The following is a 19,865-nucleotide window of genomic DNA, read 5'->3' on the forward strand; positions in this document are numbered from 1 at the left end:
AAAGGAAGAAGTCACAAAAACAACCTAAATGTACAATAATCAGGGATTAGATAAATGTGTGAACCTTACACTGTTATATTTTGTGACTAATTAAAATTATGTTTCAAAAAAACTCATAAGCCATTGTGAAATAATTGTAATAGCTAAACATTAAAAAAATTACACAAACATCACAAAACAGAGAAAGAAAAAAGAAGGCCTGAAATGTTGGTAAAAATTTCAAAATATTGAATCGCTAGAAAAAAAATAATTAAGTCCGTCACAGTGAAATGTTGAGGACCACTTGTACCAGAGGTCTATGATATATTCCCACTTTAAAAAATCAAATTGACTATGCACCATCTTTTATATGCTTTAAATTTTTGTATAAATTCAAAAGATGAAAAAGCAGATCAGAATTTAAACAAAGCAGCTTTAAGGATTTTTTAAATTTTTTAAATGCCTATATTTTACATCCACAAAAGATTTCCCAAAGTATTTGTTGTCTAATATATAAATAGCCTCCTCTGATTTATCTACTTAACTAAATTGTTGGTTGGTTGTTCCATCATCCAGTAAGCATGTTTAGTGTTTTATAATCATAAAAGCAGCATTCATGGGTGCTGAACTGTGACTCATTCAGGTCTGACTGTAAGACTGAAAGTTAGGTCTCCAAAAAAGATTTCCTATAGCCTGTGCAGGTAATCACAGTGATAGCAGAGGCATCATAGCCAAAGACATGGACCATGTTAGTGTGGGTGGGATAAAATATTACAAAGGAAAGACAAACCAGAGGGTTAGTCATAGTCTCTTGTTGTCTCTCTGCCTAGAGACTCTCTAGGGAAAGTAATCTCTTTTAGAAAATTAAGTCAATTAAATTTTTCAATGAACTATGTAGGGGTGACTTCAAAAGCGAGTTACCAGATGTTCTATTGCTTTGAGCATTCAGAGCAGAGACGTTTGTGTGAATTATGTGAATTTTTTTAACAAAATATGACCTTTTATGCAAATAGGCAAGTGAAATAGGTCAATCAATTTACACAAGCAACACTAACAGGCACAGTGGGAATTGTGGTATCAACTGAGTTATCAAATATAAATATATATATATTTAATTTTTCCTACCCAAAGCCCTTCCTGGTGTAGTTGTCCTTCTTGCTCTTCATTAGTTATTTCCACACCAATTTCCCATTCTTCTTCCTAAATAAAGAAATATACCCTTATTCTTTTCATCATGTCATCTCTACTTGTGGCCACCTATGACCTGTAGCTCATTCCCAATTATGCATTGTAAATTTTGAACTTTCGGCCCACTGTTACTCTCCCTAGCACTACTCATGTCATAATTCTTGATAGATTGAAAGAAAGTTATTCAGACTTTAAAGAAGGCATACCGCCCAATGTTTATTTTAGTTGAGATCAACAGGAATAATGGAATCTTCAAAAGGGATGACCTGAGAGTCACAGAATAACAGACTGAGCAGCACCTCCTAGAAAGTAGAATTAGAGACCCAATCAAGAACATTACCTAAACTATTTTTTAAGTAGCATTTCATTTGGACTTGCTAAGTCCAAAAATCTCCTCTCTCCAATTCACCATCTAACAGGTTGATCTCCCAAAAGCACACCTCTGACTGTGTCCATCATAAATTCTCCATGTCAACTACCATATAAGGGTCAGAGGCCCTTATAAAATGGAGGGATTTCAGAATTATATTGGACAAGAGACTGCTGTGTGTTCCTATTCTTACTCTTTCTTAATAGAAAAGTTTATTGCAGTTATTCTGTCCCTGCTCTACCATTATATATTAAGTAGATTGGGTGTGGATACTTCGTCTTATAGTTTTTTTATGTTTTGTTTTCTTTTCCTTTTTACTTTATTAATTCACTATATTTCAAAGTAGAATGTGACTTGGAAACTACATTTACATTCACAAAACTTACTTTGAGTTATCTTTTGAATGGCTTTACAACATGTCTAAGTAGATTTATAATTTTGCTAATTTTCTTTGGGAAACAAACTATAGATAGTTATTCCCATCAAGTTGGTTCAATTCAACATACCATTTTCTAGAGTATTAGACATGCAATTGATAACTACAGGGGACAGAAATATTAAAGAGTAAATCTAGAAGATGAAAGTTGTTTTAACAAATGCTTTTCCCATAAACACCAAGGTATACCTAAGAACACTTCAGTCACCAGATTCATACTAAGGAATCTGTTTGAACGCTAAAAGTTTAGACCTCAAGGGCTAAACATTTATTACATTTGTTACATTTGTCTGTTAAAACAAACCAACATAAACTACAAAACATCCAGCTCTACTCTAGTACCTGAAGTATCACAGTATCACACTTAAAAGATTGAAATCTTCCCCTTTAGTTATCATCATGCCACAAGTGCTAAGAAAATTAAAGAAAAAGTCCTTGAAAATATATTATCAGAGGGAATGAAGATAAAGTACATAGAGCTATGTAGATTTGGATTCAATTACCTGTTCTTATAAGCTAGCAGTGTGTCTTTGAATCACTTATTCAATCAGCCTCCCTGAATTTTACATGTACATGTACAAGTAATTCTCCAGACAGCTTGGTCTACTTTCTCCATGTGTGAAGTGTTTCATCTCTTTCAAGGGGGGCTTCTCAGTCATAGCAATGTTGCTATTATCAGCAGTGGGGTCATCTTCATCAATACCATATATTGCAGTTTTTAAATTTCTGGATTAAAAGGAATTGTATCTAGCACTAACCTAGTAGAAATTATTACACATCACCCCTGATGTAGAAACTATTACACATCTCCTAGGGATCAATCTCAACTTTGAGATTAACTCCTTATTAGATACAAATAAACTGACCACTTTGTAGGAGAAAAAGATAATGACTCAAATGTTTTAATGACTAGGGGGCTACTTTAGGAAATAAGATATTCATTAGTTTGGGGTACAGTAACTATGATAAGCAGAGCTTCCTGATTGACCTATTTTGAAAGTACTCAATGAGTGAGAAATAAACTTTCATTGGTAAGGTTAATGACAATTTTGGTGTTGCTTTTTTACAACAGCATAATCTAAACTATCTTGACTGATTAAAGTACATTCTCCTGTCTGTCTCCTTAAAATTAGGTATGGCACATGAATGAGTTTTTGTATAAGGCACGTGACAGAAGTGATGTGAACCACTTCAGGCAAGTCCTATAAAACCTTCTCCGTATGACCCTCCATTATCTTTATCTATTTGCCAAATTTATGCAAAGGTCTCCAAGGTCCTACAAAAGGATAGACTCACAGCATAAAAATAAATTCCTGAACATGACTCATATAAAAAATTCAGGTTAAGGAGCACCTATGTTGAACTTCACTAAATGCTATTGTATTAAGCAATGATGATTTGAAGGATTATAGACTGAATATTTATTTCCCAAAAAATCATATGTTGAATTCCTAATTCCTAATGTGATATTATTTGAGATAGGGCCTTTGAAATGTAATTAGCATTAGGTGATATTCAATGGGTAGGGACCTTATGACAAAATTAGTAGCCTTACAGAGACACTAAAGAGTTTGCTTCACTCTCTTTTTCTCTCTCTCACCATGTGATGCCATAGAGAGGTGAAAAGCTAGGAAGAACATTCTGATAAGAAACTGAGCCATGCAGGTATTTCTCTAACTTTCAGCTCTAGAACTATGAGAAAATCAATTTATGTTGTTTAAGTGACCAGATCTATGGTATTTTGTTATAGTATCATGAGTTAAGATGGGCATTTTTCTGTTTTAATAATTAATATTTCCCTGATAAATATATGCAGTGTAACCTATTTTTATTTACTTTTTAAGCATAATTTCCATTTTATTTCTCCCCAGAGTTTTTCTTCAGTCCTTGAAGACTTAGCTCCTTTGTGTGGGCTTTCGAAGAGGTCTGGGGCAGCACCTGCAGGTCTAAATCGGGGTGGGGGTGTTGATCCTCTGGGCTTCAGGAGCATAAAATACATTCCTGACTACATGGATGTGAATTCCACAACTCACCACAATGATGTAGCTCACGTACAGCTTGAGAAGTACACGGGTATCAAAGACCCTTACTTCAGAAAAGTCCCTGAAGGCTGAAGCCTCTACTATGTTTTGTATCACCAACTTCCTAATGGCCTTGTCCTTAGGCCTGCATCACACAGCTGATGCAGTGAATAGGCTGCATGTGGCCAGGGCCCTTTTCGGCACAGCCATTATTTTCTTTTCTTGGTCATCTTGGAAGCAAGGACCCAAGTAAAACATTATTTAAATAGCATTTCAGTTGAACTTACTAATTCCAAAATCTCCTCTCTCCAATTCACCATGTACAACTATGCCAGATTAATCTCTCAAAAGCAAACCTCTGATTGCACCCATCATAAATGCTCCTCTTCAGATTAGATAAAATCTAATCTTCTTATCTTTTCTTCCTTTCTTGATCAGTCCTCGATCACATTTTCAGTCTTTTCTATTACTAATAGCTTACATACCTATGCTAAACTTTATATCTTATATCCCTATTTATCACTATCCAGATATATACTCTTTGTTTTCCTGACTCCCATGGCATATACCAGCACAGGTACAAGCCATGAAGCAATCACCAGAGCAATAAATTAAAGATCAACATTTGAGTTACCTCACCTCTATACTCCCCTCTACTGCACTCCCTTTATCCCCAGTCACCTTTCCAGAGAAGCAGAAATCACCAGGAGATAATGAAACCTGTAGTAGGGAAGATTTTATTTCCTCCTCCATGAAACCTGCTATTTTAGTACAGTGGGGTTAAGTGTATATGTTCTGCAGTAACCCTGACTGATTTCGAATCCCATTTCAGCAGTTGTATTTTGTGCAACCATATCTAATTTACTTAACCTCAACACTCCAGTTTCTTCATCTGTCAAAATAGGAATAAAAATAGCCTCAAGGCAATGAAAGGAGCAATCTATACTTAAGAAAAGGTTAAGCTACTCCCACTAGGTTTGCAGATTTGTAAAGTCAGATGATTTTGTTAAAGGCTTTAGGACTCAAAATTACTGACACCTTTCATAAGCTGCTATGGCAAGCATAGTTATAAGTAGAATCTTGCCAGAGAAGAGGCATAGGAGAGTGGATCTTTGGAGCAATGTAGATTTGGATTCAATTACCTGTTCTTATAAGCTAGTAGTGAGTCTTTGAATCACTTGTTCAATCAGCTCCGTGAATTTTATATTTCTTATATGGAAATGAGAAAAATAATAACCCAATAGGACTGATGTGAGGATAAAAAGCCAGACAACCAATGTAAACAGCCTTGCACATTTCAACAAGAGCTCCCTCTCTTCCTGCCTATCAATTACAGAAGCAAGAGCAAAATTAATCCTCCTAATTCCTTAAGCTTTATTTTTTATGCCTACCAGTCTGATTACTCAATGTTTCTTCATGTTCTTTACTTGCTAAGCATTTCTTTCTTAACACAATATTTCATTAGGTGTGTGCTTTTAAGCAGCAATATAAATTAGCTAAAATATCTTTCTGTTTTCTTCCCATTGAGCTAATTCTCACCGCATTCTAATAAATAAGTAGCATTGTATTTCTTGCAATTGTTTATGATCTGTGATCACATCTACAAATTGATATGCCAGCAAACATATTACTCATTTTCTTCTCTTGGAAATAACATTTTTTGAACTCAAAATTAAACTTATCTGAAAGGCAAGTTCAAAACTAGAATTAAAATAGGTTTTTGACCAATATTCACTAGTAACATGATCTATTTTGACTGTCTATGGATCTAATAATTAATAATAGGCATCTAGTTAACTATTTATACATGGAGCAACTTATTATCATTATCCATTCAGTTCTTTGTTTTATTTACCTATTGTAAGGAAACTAAAAGGACATTTCATGCTCATAATCAGTTTGCTTCAAAATGAAAAACAACTCTATAAATTTATTCATGACTGTTAGACACTGTGGGATTCTAGTAAAAAAAAAGAGGGGTATATTACTATATTATAATGATAAACTAAAATGCCTGTATACATTATTCTTCTAGAGTAATTCAAATAAATAGCATGGGTTTCTACATAGTAAACAACTGTCAGTAATTAGGGTTTTCAAAAGCTATTTTATTGCTATTTTATATATGCTCCCTTAGATGCTTATAAAAAGAAAAGCATTTACTGCATTTTATTTTCATTTTAATAACCTACAAGCACTTGAATTTTCACTTATAAACATTCATTCAAAATTCAGCTACCATCAACAAATTAAGTTATACTATCACTGAGAAAATATCTATAAATCAAAAGCCTCTACAACCACATTATGTTTTATATATTCAATCAATGAGTACTTGTGAGTCTATTAAGTGCAGACACTACAAAGCCCTGGAGATGCAATGATGAACAACACAGACAGAGATTTTATTCTCATGGGTACATTGAAAACCTCAGTGTTGTACTCAAGAGGTGTGAAATGGGTTAGTAGATGTACGCATATAAAGTTTTTATAGGCACCGTAAGTATTAAATCCATGGCCACATGTTAGGAAAGGTGCTAGAAGGAAAAAACTAAGTTTGCAGATTGTTTGGAAATCACATGAATTTTTTTCTAACCATCCTTCTCTTTTTTAAATGAAAATTTTGTTTTGTTTTTTATTTATTTATTTGTTTGTTTGTTTGTTTATACAAGCTCTGGGTACAGTCAGAAGCACGGGATGGTGAGAGAATTCACCAGAGCCAGAGCGGAGGGCAGAACAGGCAGACTGATGAAGAAATACACTGGCTGAGGGGAGCAGCCAGCGGCAGGAGAGGTCTGTCGTGCCATGTGGGACCCTCACCAGTGGCCAGGGATGGAACCAGCGCTGCGGCCTTGGATCGAAATGGCGCTGCAGAGGCTGCGGGCAGCTCAGCACTCAAGGGCTGTGCCACCAGGGGAGGCCCAATTTTGGGTTTTTTAGAGCAACTTCAGGTTCACAGCAAAACTGACAGGAAGATACAAAGATTTTCTATATATCCTCTTTCCTGACACCTGCATAATCAACTTCATTATGAACATCTCCCACAGAAAGTTACTTATAATTATGAGCCTAAACTGACATCACAATCATTCAAAAGTCACTTTATGGTTCACTCAGTATTCTTCATTCTATAGGTTTGGAAAAATACATGATATGTACAATCACTATGGTATCAGAGTATTTTCAATGCCTTAAAAATCCTATGCTCCACTTATTCATCCCACCATCCACCTCTGAACTTTTTATTGTCTCATAGTTTTGCCTTTTCCAGAATGTTATACAGTTGAAATTACACAACATGGAGCCTTTTCAGAATTGCCTCTTTTAATTAGTAATATGTATTTAAGGTTCCTCTTTCCATGGACTGATTTTTTTTTTTTTTTTTGGTGAATAAACAATTATCAATTTTCTGAATATCCATTTTGTCTACTTATCTACTAAAGGATATTTTGTTTGCTTTCAAGGTTTGGAATAATTTCTGTTAGTGTTTTTGATCTCTTCATTTATTTTTGGTTGCTTTGGTTAGACAGTAAGACCAAGGTCTATGTGATTTCAAACTCCATGATTTTCCTACACTATTCTTAAGTTTTAATTTTAAAAATTGCTTTAGTTTCTATTTTAAAAATTAAAACACTTCATCAAAGAGCAGTGGTTTTTATATTTGTATAAAAATCTAAAATCATACTGATGATTTAACTTTGCTTAATTCCATGGGACATCATTTGTACCTTAATCTATGTGAAAAGGTGCCCTTAGGAGTTGTTCAATGTTTATGACCCTATCCCACCTCTTTTTTCTTCAATTGCTTATGTACCAACTTCTAGCTGCCTCAGATCCTAAGGGGGGAAAAGCAAAAAAGTAAATACTAAAAAAATAGTTTAATGATAATATTTGTATTACTTTTTACCTGGCTTATTATTTTATGAAAATAATATGAATTAAAAGCAGAAAATAAACTAGGCTATCTTATTTGAGTTGGCTCAGAGTTATGCTAAAGCTACTGACAGTTCACCTCAGCTCCCAAGAGCTAACTGTTCTCATCTTTTTCCAATCTATGATTAATATCACCAAAATGGTACCTTGAACCCTGACATGGGGGGAGTATTAGTTTACAATTCTACTATGTTATGGTGAATTTAGTGGCTAAAAAGCACAAATCTGTTATCTTACAGTTATATAAGTTAGAAGCCAGTCACAGGCTTCATTGGACTAAACTCCAATTCTGGAAGCTCTAAAAGTATCCATTTCCATTTTCCTGGTTTCTAGAATCTTTCCACATTCCGTGACTCATGGTCTCCTTTCTCCAACTGCAAAGCCAGTAACATTGCCTTTCTTTGATCATTCTTCTGTAATTACACCTCCTTTTCCCACTTTTTAGAACTTTTCCGATTAGACTGGGTCCTATATAATCCAGGATAATCTCCCTATTATAAGGCCAGTTAATTAGCAATGTTAATTTCATCTGAAACCTTTGCCATGCAAACTAATATAGTCTCAGGCATCAGGCATTATGAAGTGGACAGCTTTTGGAGAAGACATTAATCTTCTATCTATCAAAGAAATAAGCAAATTGTACAAATCAGGATCTTTTCCCCGGAGAGCTAATTGTTAAGTATTTATCAGTACACCACCACTAGAAGTAATCAAGAGGGAATATCAGGCAAACCCCTTACAAGATTTATAGGATTAAAGCAGTTTAACAGGATTCTCCTAACAAAGTGGCTTTGTAATTTAAGATGCTTAAATATACTATATAACAGGGAATGATAACTTACTCTTTGACCAATTTAAAACAATACAAAGTAACTGAGAATGGATTAATATGGAGACTGAAATCTTGTGTAACATTAACTCGTTTCTCTTTTTGGTTAGGAACAAAGAGAAAAAAAGTTATTATAGGGCCTCCCTGGTGGCACAGGGGTTAAAGACAGCACTATCAAAGTACTTCCAGCCACTACAGCAAGAGTTCAATCCCCGGCCAGCCAAGGAGCTGATCCACATGGCACAGTAGACCTGTTCTGTCTCATCCGCTGCTCCCCTCAGCAGTGCATTTCAGTAGATCCACCTGTTCTGCTCCCCACTCTGTCTGATGAATCCTCTCACCCCATGCACCCCTGGCCTACACTCCAGTTCTTGTATGCATAAATAAATAAATCTTTTTTAAAAAGTTATTATAGAGTAAATAAGATATTGCCTTTTAAGAAGGGGGATAGACCTGGGGTACATTTTTCCAGATGCTATTTTTTTATTCATATAGCATTGAAGAATTCATTCATTAATCAGGCAAGAATAAACTCAGTATCATTTGCAACCTAGGGAAGATGACCTACTTAGGGACCTCCCCTGGTGGCGCAGGCAGTTGAGCTCAGCGCTGTGAAGCTGTCCGCAGCCTCTGCAGCACTGGTTCGATCACAGCCAGCAAGGGTCCCACATGGCGCAGCAGACCTCTCCTGTCTCGCCCACTGCTCCCCTCAGCAGTGTATTTCAGTCAGTCTGCCTGTTCTGTTCCCCGCTCTGACTCTGGCGAATCCTCTCACCCTCCCACGCATCTGGCCTATACCCCGGTTCTTATATAAATAAATAAATAAAAATATTTGAGAAAAAAAAAAAAAGATGACCTACTTATCAGATTTTAATGCACTGAATCATAATGCAAACTTGAGAAGGTGGAACAGTATAATGACACTATGTGGGCAAGCATTTCTTTAGCAAACTTAGGGAGAAATGTAAACCACCTATCTTAGTACTGTAAAAGATAGTCAGTTTGTCCACATGTTGAAATCAATATTTGCAATAAAGGATCATTTGGTCAAATTGTTGGTAGTTAAAACTTTAACTAATTTTTTTTTTTTAAGTTTTATATAATGTGGATTTTAAATTTTCCTTTAAAATTTCCAATGGAAGGAGAGTTAGAAATGAGTTCCATGACTTGTGGTAGTTACTAAGCTGGCAGGATATATACTAATCCTCTTAAATGCATTATGTTATTTGATTCTAAAGACAACTTTTGACACAAAAATCCTAAATCAAACTGCTTGGATTTTGTTTGGTTCTCGGTTTGGGCACAAAAATAAAGTTGCTTAGATTGAAATCTGGTTCCATCACTTCCTAGTGTTGTATATGACCCTGGGCATGTTTTTATACCTTGGTTTAATTTGTATTAAAAAATGGGGGGTAGAAATAAGTCTGTCTCACAACATTGTAACTAGTAGTATATAAAATACTACATATAAAGAGCTTAGTGTGGCACCTGGCTCAAAATCTTTCACTGTCCACTAGTTTCATCCTGATTAAAGATGTTCTCTTTTAACTTTCTCATTTTTTACCTTCTATATAATCAAGAAAAATGGAGATGTTTTTCCAAAAATGCATTTACCAACCACTCTAGAAGGAACAAATTGCTACAATGGGAAACATTAAATTGTAGTAAATGTGTATTAATTTATATGTACCTATTTTTATTATTTTGAAATTTAAATTTCAAATAAGATAGCCTGTTTTGGTCAACCACAACTTAATTTTGTTAAAATGAGGTTCCTTAATGTTGTATTTGAGCACTTTTGAGAAAGTGGTTACAGAACAGCATTCATTAACATGTACTTCACACCACAAGCAAAACTTGGGTATGTGACAGTGTTTTGTCAATTATTCTATGTCGAACATGCAAGAAGAAAAAAAATAGAAAAAGAAATTTGGTAGTTTTGATAACTATAGGATTGTCAACTTCAGAGGATTTTTTTTTTTTTAAATAGTGGAGGGTCTGGTTTTATTCTTCACTCAGATTCATCTTGAATATTGTAGAATAGCCTTTAAATTCCAGAATAGATGTTGTTTCAATATAAACATAATGCTTTACTTGGAAATGAAAGAACTCTTAATCAAATTATCAACCAAGTGGTGACAGCACAGCCAGGGTTCTTTTTGCAAAATGGCTTGCATCATTGACTCAAATTTTGATTCTTGCCACCATCAAAGTCAAGTCACTTGCAACCACTTTTTAGACTGCTCTGTTCTGTACACTTGAGCTGGCACATTATTGAATAGCAAGTGTGTTAGGCACCATTCTAGGTGTTGAGTATATATCAACAAAGCAGACAAAAATACTTGTCCTCATGGAACTTACATTTTAGTGTGGGGAAATACTTCAAATATATACTTCAAATATATGTAACTGAAAAGGTTAACACAGGAACTAACACCAGAAAGATGTAAGCCATGCCAATATCTGGGGAAGAAAATTCTAAGCCAGTAAAGGGGCTACTGCTAAGTCCTGGGATAGTATTCCTGTTATGGAAGATTAAGGAATTCCCTTCAGTGTTAGCAGAATAAAGTCAAAACTTTAAGTATCCAGTTCTTTATTGAGTGAAATGGGGAAATACTGGCAAGTTCTAAGCAAAGGAATGCCATTTTGGCTTACATATTAAAGATAATTTTGGCTACTATGTTGAGAAGAGATTGTTCTCAATTGGAAGATCAATTGAGAGGTTATTTTAATAATCCAGGCTAATGACAGTTTGGGACAAAGTGTTAGATGAGGAATTTTGTATTTAAAAAGTAAGATTCTGCATGTTTTGTAAGTAGAACATGATTTACTGACATTGGATATGAGGTATGATAAAAGTTAACAAAGATGTACCTAAAATGCAACTTGATTGGAAGATTGTGGGTTTTGCATAATTTCAGAACTGGACATGGTAAAAATGCCTATTAAACATTTACATGGACAATCTACATTGTAGTTTCTATTGCTATCAAATAGCAGTAACAGTATATAATTTCAAAAACACAACTGTATTTCACACCAAAGTTATCATTCTTATGTGGAAAAATCTCAGAATACTAAATACAGGTATCATTTAACTTTCAAGAATTTTTAAGTATCCTTAAAAATTTGCCCTTTAAGTATACTTTTAATACTAAAAATTGCTATTACTATTTCTTTGCAGTGTTTACTTAGAACTACCTAATGTTTTCTAATTACTTGGCTACACCTAAGGCCACCATGCTGAAAATTGGTAATAAGGTAATTCATACCAAAGTAGCTATAGCAGTTCTCAACAGGGGCAGGAATGAGATAGTTTTGACTAGATGACATTTGGCAATGTCTGGAAGAACTTTTGGATTTTCACAAACTGGGGAGAGAGGGAGTGCTACTGACCTATAGTAGTAGAGGCAAGGATCACTTCTAAATATAATGCAATTCACAGGATGTGCCATTACAGCACTAATTATCTGACTCAACATCAACAGTGATGGGTTGAGAAACCCTGCATTCGAGATGGAAATTAGAGACCCAGGAACTTAAAACATAACCAAGTGAAAGGCACTCTATACTCAAGACTACCTGGGTTCAAATATCCTGAGAATGAATTTGAGGAAATTTACTAATCCATCTGTTTCCTCAACAGCTTAAAAAGATTAAAACACTTGACATAATCTGTGCAATTCAAATTATTTCAGTTACTAACATGTAAAACGTGCATCGTAGCTTGAAAACAAAATTAAGTTATGCATTAATATCCAAAATTGTACTAAGTTCCATGTAAATTTCTACATGACATATAAACACACCTGTGTGAAGATTTGATAAACAAGATACGGTTCATTCTTGCTTAATCATTGAAGAAGTGTTAGACTTAATGGATGACCACTCAGCCAAAAGGTTTAGACCTATATAACAAGTAACACCAATATACACATTTAACATTTTCTCTATCCAAATTCCAATTCCATACCCCATTTATAGATAATTCACATTTTCTCCCATCTTAAAATGCTACTCATATACTTTCAGCCTTCAAAACCTGCCAACACTCAACAAAAATTCTCAACATTTCTTCTTAGCCAATAGTTACATGGTTAATAATGGACTCAGATCAAACTACAATTCCCACGGCAGCTGATAATCTTGAAAATCTTCAGCAAAGAGGATGCCACGGTAAAAACTACTGTTCACAACTGTGCATACTTTGATGTCAGCTAGTATCAAAACTCGGTATGTATTTCTATTTTACCAATGCACAGAAGTTTGAATATTCTTCCTGACTGACCTTTGTAATTTCCAGTTTCAGGTGTTAAATTTACTCAAGTAAAGTTATCAATGATCCATATACAAGACATGTATTAGAGCAGTTTAGTCCTATTTTCTGATCACACAAATATACAGAAATTCAGGGAATTCCTTCAATTCTACTTTATTTGCTGTACCCTACTTTAAATTTCAGGTCAGATTTTCAGGATTAAAGAGAGACACAAACCAAGTTTCAGATACATTTATTAATCAGTGTAAACCCCTACAGAATACACCAACATGATTTCGTGCATTTAGAGGGAAGTATTTCCTGGTTAAGTGGAAAATTGTGCGGACAGCTTCTGGAAGACCTTCATTTTAAGCAGCTTTATAGTGAAATATTTCATTTAGAAGTCTGGACCTTCTTTCTTCAGTTTGCTGTAATCTACATTCACTGAATAGAACTTGGAAAAGAAAAAAGATATTTTAGATAATCTGTCAAAATACACAGAGATGGTAAGTTTTAAAATTATTTTTATTCAACTTTCTGTAGTAACATTACAGACATTAATTTTTTATCAAGAATATTAACAATGTAAAAGATACTAACATTTCAGTCCTTTAATGATAGTTTTAGTGAGGTTAAAATATTTAATATACTTTAGAAGGGTTAGTATGTTAGAAACAAAAAATTCTTTAATTTCACAGTGAGTAAGAATGTCTTCTAATACTTCCAATTCTTATGCTTTCACTTCCATCTCTAATTGAATGGGTGACTGTCCAAAATAGAGGAATACTAAGGATTATCATCCTTACTTGATTAGTGAAGTGCTGTAATTTAAGTAAGAGATTTATAGCAACAAAAATAGGCTAGCAATATAAGGTAATGCTTTGTTGTTTGCTTACATTAACTTCTCACCTACAAACTGACTTGCTGCAATGGTTTTTCCATTTTCTCTCCATTTAGAAGTTTCCTTAATTTTCTAAGACAGACTTCATCAGTATCAAACCAACACTAGGCCATCCTATAGTAAAAAAAGCTTTTACATAATACTTTATTTTTGTTTTTAAGTATCTTATTCAAATAACTGCACAGTTAGAAGATATATCTGAAAATTCCTTATATGCAATTAAAATTAATTTTAGAAATAAGACTATTATTGCCTTAAAAAATTGCCCTCTCAGTAACTTTTTTAATGATTTTTATTTGAAACTGTTCAAATTTGAACTAATGATTTATCTTTGAACTCTGTTGCCGAATTTCTACAAAGAAAGCACTAAGATTTGCACATAAGCCCAAATAAGACTACAATCTTGGGTTTGCTCAGTCTTGTGCCAAAAACAAAAAAAATGACAGAGGTTGTGCTAAAATTAAAGATTATATCATTTAACTCCAAAAATACTAATGCTGAAACTGCAGAAACATCAAACTTTTTCTTCTGGCTTTTTATAAAGCAAGAAGTTCATAAATCTAAGTCCATTTTTCTTCAAACCTTTATTTTTCCGAACAAAGCTAACCTCTTCACTTCTAACTGAAAAATTCTTATTTTACTTGACCTACAAAAAAAATCCTAGGCTATAAAGGTTATCCTCAAGATACACATACATGGACTTTTAAAAAAAGGAATTATGTATAAGCCATAAAGCAGTATTTTTCATTCTGGCAGTGTTCTCTTATGAAGCAACTGAAACTAGAAAATAATACTTAAAAAAATAAACATTTATTGGGCTTTTTGAATAGATGCCAGGCACTGTGGTCAGAATGTTTTATGGTTAACTTAATTATAACCTTATTCATTCTTCCTTCATAAAAGAGTCAACTGAAGTTTTACGAATTGCCAAAAACTGAGTAAGTGGCTGGATTATGGCTCTATACCCAGGCAGAAAGGGAAGGTCACGGTACCTTTCCAGTTTTCTCAAAACTAAACAGATTTCTGGAGTTGTTTCTATTCAGTTCCATATGCCAGTATCAAAATTCCCTGTAGAATTTAAATTTCAAATCTGCTATATTTTTCAGCTTTTATGTCTTTATCCTTTTTCTCATTTTAATCATGGCTACCTTAAAGGTCTCTGGAGGACAGTTGGGAAGGCACGGTATAGGGCAGTCAGGTGAGAAATGTTGTTGGGTCTTTGATGCTTAAATTCTATTTTAATCCCTCCCTTGTTTGCATTTAGTTGGCTTTTGTTAGACTTTAAGTTAACTCCCAAATCTTAGTGGCTTGCAACAATAAAGGTTTATTTTTCACTCATTGTATGCCATTTATAAAAAGACTGCTCCATGTTATCTTCATTCAATCCTGGGATGAATGAGTAGTTCATCTGGTCTCAGGACAGGAAAGAACAATGAGGAAGCCAGACACTGGTTCAAAAGTAGCAGATGTACTTCTCCTCACTTATAATTTGGCAGAGCAAGTCACATGGCCAAGCTTGATGTCAATGGACCATAAAAAGAAATTTTTCAAATGAGGGTCAGTGAATGACAGAAAAATATGGTCTAATTCATTATCTGGGTTGAGCAGCAGTAGCAGGCTTCATTTACTTTACCCTTTTCAAGTCTCTGGGTTTGGTTTCCACTTATTTCTCTTGACAAATCTCCCATTTCTTCTGTTAGTTCATCTTTTGGCAAACATACTCAGCATTAGCACACTAAATTCTTGTTTCCAAATCTTTTTCTATAAGAAGTTCCTTAGGAACAGGGTTTACGTACCATGTTAGATCAATTTTATTAAATATTTTGCCATTATGTACTATGATCCATCTTTCCAATCACTAACACCAGTGAATAACTATTCAAAACCCAATCTATTCCAACACATTAGACTTTGGTTGCAGCAACGTTCCATTTTCAGTTTACATAGCTTCTCACTGTTTCAGTTACATAGCTTCAACGTTCCATTCTCAGTTTACATAGCATGTTCAAGGGCACTGGTAACTGGAATTATCAGTCACCCAGGGAGCTTTTTGAACTATGCATTTCCAAAGACTCCAATATGACCTTTGATGAAGGATCATGTCCTATTTTTGTCTTCCATTTTAATGGTTGGATGTAGAATTATTTTCTCTAGAATAAACTTAAACACATACATAAGAGCAAATAAGACAGGATGCCAGTTTACTTCTTTATTTTTTGAGGCAAACTGTAAGAGGTTCAATTCAGCCTAACCAGTATTTTTATTTGCTTCCTATAGGGAGATCTGTTTAAAGATTTGGAAGTCAAATTATCAAGTTAAGAAAAAAGCTTGAAATCAGTAAAGAGTGACAACTATCTTAAAAGTGTTGTCAACAGTAATGACAGCATCGGTATCCAAGTTTATCATTGAGGGGTATCTGCTAAGGACACTGGGCATTCACTGGTAAGGGCACATCTTAGGAGCGCATAAGCAAACTACTATTTCTCTCATTTGATGATGTAATCAGGTATAGTGGAAAATACATGTGGCTGAGTTTTATACACTTTATTTTTTTTTAAGATTTTTTTTGTGTGTGTGTAGAAGAACTGGGGTGTAGGCCAGAGGTACAGGGGGTGAGAGGATTCACCAGAGAGAGTGGGGAGCAGAATAGGCGGATCTACTGAGGGGAGAAGTATGTGAGATAGGAGAGGTCTGCTGCGCCACGTGAGTTAGCTACCTGGCAGGGGATCGAACTCACTCATGGATCGAACTCATACTCATGCTGAAATGGCTGACAATGGCTTGACAGCTCTGAGACTTTAATCCCCTGTGTCACCAGGGAGGCCCCAGTTATACACTTTAAATCAGTAAACAGTAAGGTAGTAAATTATATCCTAAAAAAGCTGACTCCTCCCCAACACTGAAAGGGTTTTATTTTTTTTTTTAATATACAAGAACATTGTATTAAGAAGAGTATATCTGGGGCACCAATAAAAGGTCTCAATTTGCAATGGCATGACTGGATATAAAATGTATAATTGAGGACATTATATTACATGAGAAAACAAAGAAAAACAAAGAGTGAGTATATTAAGGCTTGCTTGTCTAAAAAAGCCAAATTTGCAAAAATAGAGAGTAGAATGAAAGTTACTAGGGCCTGGGGCACTGAGGGAATCGATAAAATATTTAAAAGTACAAACTTTACAATTAATATATAAACTTTGGAGGTATAATGAATAGCATAGTGAGTATAATCAACAAGTCTTGTGTCAAAGCTACTAAACAGCTATATCTTAATGGTTCTCAACCCTAAAAAAATTATTTGATGCAATAAAGGTGTTTATTAAAATATTATAGTAATTATACTATAAGACGGATGCTATCAATGCAACACTTTATATGTTCATTTTATCTTAATAAAATAAATAATGGTCTCAGTGGATGAAATCATTCTTTGGAAGAGAAATTCCACAAACCACTCTTCAAGAAAAGATGTTAAAATGTTTATCTAGAAGGGTCATGGTAAAATATAATTTTCAATAAACTTGTTATTCTTCTTACTAATCCTCACTTTAAATATTCAACTGTACCAGTAAGAAACAGACAACCCAACCATCCATCAGATTAGTGCTATCAAAGTAGTGTTCATGAACCAGCAGCATCATTATCACCTGAAACCTAATTACAAATTTAAGTTCTCGGTCTCTACAACAGACCTGCTCAATCATAATTTCTGGGGGTGGAGCTAAAGATCTGTTTTAACAACTTCACTGGTTGATGCTTATATATAAACTGAAGTTTGAGAACTACTACATAAGACTATACAATATCTAAAAACTGGTAAAAAAAGAGATATACTACCTCTTTTCTAGCCAAATCAAAATTTAGAAATTATCTTAATTTCACATCCAAAGTCTATGTAAATAATATCCTTAGACAAAAATATTAGGAAAATATGCCACCTTAACTCCACAGAATAACCTAGCAGCTGCTCAAAATTCATTATAATGAAATTTTACTTATACATTCAATATCAAAAATACCCTAACAAAATTTATTAAAATATAACTTCCAGCATTTCTCAAACAATTTTGTAGTTTACCTTGTATTGATCATTGGGACCCAATTTGTTCCAGGGTTCTGGGTTATTCTTTCTGTCCCAACTAAAAGGAACAAAACATTTTAATTGTTACAGTAACTAAACAATACTTGAAACAAGTTTTGTACTTCTCAAGAAGCTAAAATTTTTAATTGATCTAACTTTCTCTTAAAGTATTGTGTTGTCTTCATTATGGAACTAAAACAAATCTATGATGAACAATCCCACATAATCAGTAAGAAAAAAAGGTAGAACGCACAGCTTCTTAAGGCAATTGTTTTTGTCATTATCTGTCTCAGGAAATTTTGTAATTGGTTTTTACTAATGATCAATATTTCATCTATTAAGTAATATCTAGAAATATACATAGAATGACAATGAATCAATCTATTTTGTCTATTTTCAACCTCAAAAAGAAACATCTATTGTGGAAAAGCAGACAAAAATCACTACAATAACCAGTAAAGCTAGTTAAAATATTTTATAAAAACAGTATATTCTCAGTCCTCACAACATTCCAACAGAGGTACTAGCATTTCTACTCTATTGATGAGAAACTGAGACCCAAAGAAATTTAAATAATACCATGAACGAGGAAAAATTAAAAGTGGAATCTGAAATTACTGTCTCAGCACCAAACTGACCTCTTTTCTATGACTTGGCATTGCCTCCCTATATAGACTGTGGTTCCTAAAACAACTTGATAAACCATCTAACCATTCTAAACATTTTTATGCACTCACCTGACATCTGGATTGAACAAAGCCAGACGCATGACATAGAGCGCTGCGCCAGTACCTCCCGCTCCAATAAACACGAAGAGTGGAATCAACTAGAACCGAACACAAAATAGACACGATTAGTAGCTACCCAGTAACACGTAGACACTGACTAGAGAGAGACTACAGTACTTTCTACTTATTGATTCCCAAATCTCAAAAAAGCAAATTTTTAATCTTGTAGAAAATGCATAATGGTGAACCTTACATTGAGGGTAAGATTTCTAAGAAAATAGATGGTCTTCTTCATCTTATAATTAAGTATGCTTCAATATGGGCGTCATGGAAAACAAATTTTGTTAAAGAGAATTTGAATGAGCAGAAATGTACTGCCAATGTCTAAGGCGTAGTTAACAACTGGCTTTAAGATTACATTGAGTGATTAAGCTGTAGGACCACAGAACGCTGACTTGCGGGGGGGGGGGAATAACAGCTACAAAAAATCTGTAACTGCGATTAAAATCTGCACTACCAAACCCCCCAAATTTATCAAAACAAGGACGCGTCCAAGATCACAAACCCTTACACTTACCAAAAGGCCTGGCCATTCAATGTCGTCAGTACATGATCCTTAACACACTGCACAACCAACGGGGAACCTGATCTCAGCTGGTCTCCAAACCACACAGCGTTCAACTATCCTGCTAGATCGGATCAACTCCCAAGAAGGCGCGGCCACGAAAATAGTGTGCCACTACTCACGGGTTCAATTTCTTTGAAGGTATCCCTCACCTTCTGGCGCTCGGCCCAAACCCCACAAAACAGGCTGCAGGTCAGAGCTCAAGCGCCTGGGGCAACCCAGAGGAAAGCGCAGCACCGAGAAAGGTAAGCGGCCCATAAAAGAGGAAGCTCCAAATATTAAAGACGCAACGCTATACAAAATGCTAGAGGTCAGAAACTTACGCTAGGGTGCTTCCTGGCCTGATTGAAGACCTGGCGGAGCATGGCTGCGGGAGAGGCCTTGGGCCGGGAAGATGAGAACAAGCCTGCAAGGCCGATCGAAGTCACCGCTCCTAGTCAGTGCGGACGTCCAAAGTCATCCAGGACCTCCTACCTGAAGGCCCCCAGGCGAGAAGGGCATCCTATGGAAGGA

The 19,865-nt window shown here is 34.8% G+C and overlaps 1 protein-coding gene across 1 annotated transcript; it reads right to left on the reverse strand.

Moving 5' to 3' along the window:
- Window positions 1-13,336: 13,336 nt before the first annotated feature.
- NDUFA4 (NDUFA4 mitochondrial complex associated) lies at window positions 13,337-19,770 on the reverse strand. The gene is made up of 4 exons (XM_084229182.1): window positions 19,676-19,770; window positions 18,737-18,825; window positions 17,997-18,057; window positions 13,337-13,468 (listed from the first exon to the last, which is right to left on the reverse strand). Exons 1-4 carry the CDS (start codon window positions 19,715-19,717, stop codon window positions 13,412-13,414), a joined length of 249 nt encoding a protein of 82 aa, XP_084085308.1. The 5' UTR covers window positions 19,718-19,770; the 3' UTR covers window positions 13,337-13,411.
- Window positions 19,771-19,865: the final 95 nt, after the last annotated feature.

Source organism: Talpa europaea, assembly GCF_964194135.1.
Source record: "Talpa europaea genome assembly, chromosome: 3".
Classification (NCBI taxonomy): domain Eukaryota; kingdom Metazoa; phylum Chordata; class Mammalia; order Eulipotyphla; family Talpidae; genus Talpa; species Talpa europaea.

What these genes read in the sequence shown, in the direction of transcription:
- NDUFA4 (XM_084229182.1), bottom strand. Translation starts at nt 19,717, where the DNA reads ATGCTCCGCCAGGTCTTCAATCAGGCCAGGAAGCACCCTAGC. An exon ending in AGGCCAGGAAGCACCCTAGC is followed by an intron (nt 18,826 to 19,675) that starts GTAAGTTTCTGA and finishes GTTCGGTTCTAG; the next exon opens with TTGATTCCACTCTTCGTGTT. An exon ending in TTGTTCAATCCAGATGTCAG is followed by an intron (nt 18,058 to 18,736) that starts GTGAGTGCATAA and finishes TGTTCCTTTTAG; the next exon opens with TTGGGACAGAAAGAATAACC.